A 5,084-nucleotide genomic window follows, 5' to 3' on the forward strand; every position below is an offset into this window, starting at 1 on the left:
CACTTGTATAGAGTCAGTGGCCGCAAAATAGAGTCAACTAATCCATAGTATAATATATTTAATTTATGTATCGGCACAAATTCTCTGACTGTTACAAATACGTATAATAACTTTCGCGTTTTTTTAGTTAAATCTAATATATGGGGCCTCCAATTTAAGCAACTATCTATAATGACTCCTAAGTAATTAACTTTATTTATTCTATTCATTTTGGACCAGTTATATTATTGGGGGTAGGATTGAGTGCAGTTTTTTTCATGAATGTCGCTAGCCTGTATTATAGAGCGAGAATGTCATATAATTTGTTTTGATAACATTAAGTGATAGTGTGTTTATATCTAACCAGTATTTAATGTCGTTAAGTTCTCACTCTGTAGTACTGAGGGTATCATCCCAATTATCACCTGTAGAAAACCGAGCTGTATCGTCGGCAAAGTTGCATAGATCATTTATAGATATTATAAAAAAGACCGGTCCTAAGACTGTACCCTGAGGGATTGAATATTCTGAAGTAAACTGATCGCTGACAATACCGTTTACTTTAACCAATTGAGGTTTACTCTGCAGGTAGCTTTTTAAACCAATCTAGAATAACCCCTCTAACTTCTATATTGTATAACTTAACTATCGAAGGCTTTTGACAGGTCCAGGAACACGGCTGCCGCCTTTCTACCCTTGTCCAGCTGGTCAGTAATGTATGTAGTTACTTCCGATATCGCATCTTGACTCTAAACCCTTCTGAAATCCATATTGAATACTTGATAATTTTCGATTATTTTCAAGAATTCTACTAATTTGTTTTAACAATTTTTTCCAAGACTTTAGCAAGCTTTGATAATATCGAAATTGGCCTATAGTTGGACAATAGTTTTGTATCACCACTTTGGTATATTGGGGTAATAACAGACGTTTTTAATATATCAGGGAATACACCATTATTTATACTTAAGTTCACTATGTGTTTTATGAGTTTAATTATATTATCGGTGTTGTCTTTCAGTATTTTGGCAGTAATGTTGACGTGATCTGAACCTGATCTCTCTCTCAGTTCAATTATGGCCCACTGTTACCATACATTCCTCCAATACCAGGCTATCTCTAACCCCCTCGGGCCTCTCCTCATCCATCCCTACCCTCTTACCCTTTTTCTTTTGCCATCTCTTTCCCCACTGTTGTAAAGTATTCCCCGAATATAATTGGTCCATGTTTTTGATTATCTACTAAGTTAATTTAATTCCCATTTTTCATATCAGTAAATAACTATGGTAATTCAAAAGTTCCGTAGATATTCGACATATTCTCAAAGCATTAATTAATTGTTGATAACAGGACACATTCAAGTATCTTTGTTACCTTGTTTGGTTTCAGAACATTGCGCGGTAATTCTCTTCGCCAGCTCTCTTCAAGAACATTTGAAAAGCTTACAAAACTAGCCCATATGTGAGTAGAATTCAGTAAAGATAAAATGCTTTCTAATTAACTTTAGAAGAACTGTTCTAATGAGCTAAATAATTAAGTAAGTTTAGTTTCGTCTGGCTATCTTTAATTTTCTACTTTCGAATGCGGTAATTTGTAAGCGTTATGTGAAATTTATGTAATGTTGAAATGAGGGCAATCATCATTTTGGATATATAAAACAAAAGTGGACAGACTTGAATATATTATACGTCAGTTTAGAGTCTTATCTTATCAAATATAATAGAATGCGTATTAGATTAAAGTTTACATTATATTGTCATTACAATGATTACAATTTTTCACATAGAGTGGTGATAATGGAAAGGTTTAATTGTTCATGTGTGAAAATAAGAAACCATTGTTTTACTCGTCTTTTTTTTTCTAGCTATTTTGATGAATTCTACATGTGCCAATTTGCTGTAAAAGTTCGAGTATGTGAACCACGTGGCGATGGGATTAGTAGTGTGGCTAATCTCCTGGACAATGTCGTTCTTCGGGTGTCTGTTTGGATCGTGGCTGTTTTAGCTTGTTGTGGAAACGTTTTTGTTTTGATGAGCCGCTTGCTGTTACGAGAACAGAACGCAGTACATTCCTTCTACATCATGAATTTATCTGTAGCCGATCTTTTAATGGGTATATACTTGTTCATCATTGCCGGATATGATGTTTCCTATCGTGGTCATTATATCCGGCACGAGAAGCAATGGCGTCATAGCTGGAAGTGCAACCTGTGTGGATTACTCAGTACACTTAGCAGTGAAGCATCAGTCCTAATTTTAACTGTTATCACCATCGACAGATACATTTCTGTTTTACACCCTATATCAGTAGTTGAGAAGCGTCGAACTATAAAATCAGCCTTTGCTTGCATGGCTACTGTCTGGTCGGTGGCTGTGCTGATGTCGGCTTTGCCTTTGTCCAATATCGCTTACTACGGCCTGGAATTTTACGGAAACAACGGGGTATGCTTGCCTCTACATATTCACAACCCCTTCTTCCAGGCATGGGAGTACTCTACTTTTCTTTTCTGCGGACTCAACACGGTGGCCTTCGTCTTCATCCTGTACGCTTACATCTCCATGTTCTTCACCATCTCCGCATCCAAGATTGGATTACGTTCCACTCAACAGCAACAAGACAGAACAATAGCCAAGCGATTTGCTTTCATCGTGGGCACAGATTTTCTCTGCTGGATTCCCGTTGTGCTTATTAAACTTATTGCTCTTGGAGGTAAGAAAATGGGATAAAAAGAACAGAGATGCATTTTATCATTTCCATTTAGAACCGAACAAGTGACTAAACCTATTGTCGTTCAGCGTTAAAATGTAACATTGACGTCAGGTCGATCTTAATGGAGTTTATGATGTTTATCTCCATCATCAAATATCCATTGTTGATCCTAAGGTTACGTTTACTCCAAAAGTGGCCCAGCTGAACACCAGTAGCTCTGTATGAATTAATAATTAGCAAAGATACTATATTAATAGTAATAATATAGGGATCACAAAATAATATGTTAGCCTCAAGTACCAAGTATCTTATGAAACAAATACACGTATATTGTATATTTTTATTGATAATCATATGCATGAATTGCTATGTACCTCGTTAGAAATTGGAGTAATTATTTTGCTAAAAGAAACTCCACATAACATTGCCCAGTTAATTACATTGATTCAAAGATGTAATGAATATTAAAGTTTTGTATTAAAACTAAATAGTTGATAATTTTTCTTCTTGTACCACAAATAAAACAAATAAATTAATTTTGTTTACTTTCTGCCATGAGAAAAAGAGCTCAAGTTTTTGCAAAATACTGTTTCATAGATTATGAAAAAAAAAAAACGCGTAGCTGAAAATCTCGAAAAATTGATACAAATGTAAATTAGTCCTAAAGTCGACTTAAAACGGCGAATAAAAGCAACATTTTTATTGTGCTTTGATGCCAAGGAGTCTTAGGACGTCTTGAAATTAGAACATTTCATTAACTGTTATTGATCGTTTTTTTCTTTAGGGATAGAAGTAAATAAACCTTATATTCCTCTTTTCATTAGCTATGATTGATTGTTTTTACTTTAGAGATAGGAGTAGACAAACCTTATACTCCTCTTTTCATTAGCTATTATTGATTGTTTTTACTTGAGAGATAGGAGTAGACAAACCCTATACTCCTCTTTTCATTAGCTATTATTGATTGTTTTTACTTTAGAGATAGATGTAGACAAACTTTATACTTCTCTTTTAAAAACAATCAATAATAGCTAATGACTTTAGGGATAGAAGTAGACAAAACCTTATACGCCTGGATAGCTGTGTTCCTTCTGCCTGTGAATTCTGCTCTCAACCCTATACTGTATACATTGACGACAACAGTTTTCAAGCAACAGCTATCGAGAATTCTCATCAGTTGTCGCTCGTCTCGACCGTTGGGTAAGAACGTGGATAGTTCAGGAATGACCTCCTCAACTACTGCTCATCGACGAAATCCTAAACGTGCTGTGTTAGTCGTCTACTCGGAGGTACGCGTCAGTAACAGGCGGTTGCTATTCAATTTTTTTAGGAAGCTGAAAGAGTTTCATTTAGATATATGATTTAAATCCTAATCTAATTTTAAATCTAGAACTAACGGTAAAATTTATTGATAAATTTCAGTGTTTATTTTAAGGAAGACCAGGTAAAAACAAAATGAAACTTTACTGGTACATTCAAGTTTTTAATATCCATCCCATGATTTCACTTTACCCTCTGGTGTTGGATTTGGTGCTTATTATACGCACATTAATACGTCACCTGTCCTTCTCACTTCGCTTGAAAGCTATGAAATCCGTTAGTATCAAAGACTTAAATTCATTTAATAGCCCCCCCCAGTGGCACAGCGGTATGTCTGCGGACTTACCCGTGGTGGGTAGAGCACAGATAACTTATTGTGTAGTTTTGTGCATAACTATAAACAAATAATCACTTATAACGACATTTTAATATGTTTATTTAAAATAGAAAAAAAAAGTGATGTAAATATTAATATACAAAACAATAAAGACCAAATCTTAAGATGTTGATGATGCTTCTATGTTAATTATTTTATTGCACCGTTTCAGGTTGACCACAACAAATCTTTAATCATATCAGCCAATCGACACAGCTGTACACAGAAACATCGTACTTCCAAGTGTTCCAAGGCCAGAAAAGAAAACTCTCAGGATGTACAAGCGGTCTAGATATCGTAACTTACAAAAACACTGCGTTTTTGTCATTCAGTGGACGCACGAGTTTAACATATAAATAAAACCTAGAAACGTTCGAACTTGCATGGACTTTTAAAGAAGTATTCTCGCTTACATACAAATCTGAAACTTATATCTATTCTAAAGCCTCGCCAATAAAACGGTAGATTGTTATAAAACGTTGGAAGCGATTCTCTGCTGTAAGCGACTGACAACCTGTTTTGTAAAACGTTGCCAGGTTGTTTTATCAAAAGATTGTCATATTCTGTTGTGAACAATAATATGCTATCAGTTCTAAATGACTGTTGCTGTTATCTTGTACAATATTACAAGGTTGTTGTGTTAAGATAATATCATGATCAACTATGAACAATCATTATGCCGTAGTAAATTAACCGCCAT

The 5,084-nt window shown here is 34.9% G+C and overlaps 1 protein-coding gene across 1 annotated transcript in view; it reads left to right on the forward strand.

Moving 5' to 3' along the window:
- Positions 1-4,676, forward strand: part of LOC106459548 (relaxin receptor 2-like) — a 32,728-nt gene extending 28,052 nt beyond the window's left edge. Inside the window, exons 5-7 of the mRNA XM_022386053.1 lie at positions 1,844-2,688; positions 3,733-3,977; positions 4,557-4,676. Of these exons, the coding sequence (XP_022241761.1) occupies positions 1,844-2,688; positions 3,733-3,977; positions 4,557-4,676 (1,210 nt within the window). The remainder of the gene's footprint in view (positions 1-1,843; positions 2,689-3,732; positions 3,978-4,556) is intronic.
- The last annotated feature ends 408 nt before the right edge of the window (positions 4,677-5,084 follow it).

This window comes from Limulus polyphemus, unplaced genomic scaffold (assembly GCF_000517525.1).
Source record: "Limulus polyphemus unplaced genomic scaffold, Limulus_polyphemus-2.1.2 Scaffold625, whole genome shotgun sequence".
In the NCBI taxonomy this organism is placed as follows: Eukaryota; Metazoa; Arthropoda; class Merostomata; order Xiphosura; family Limulidae; genus Limulus; species Limulus polyphemus.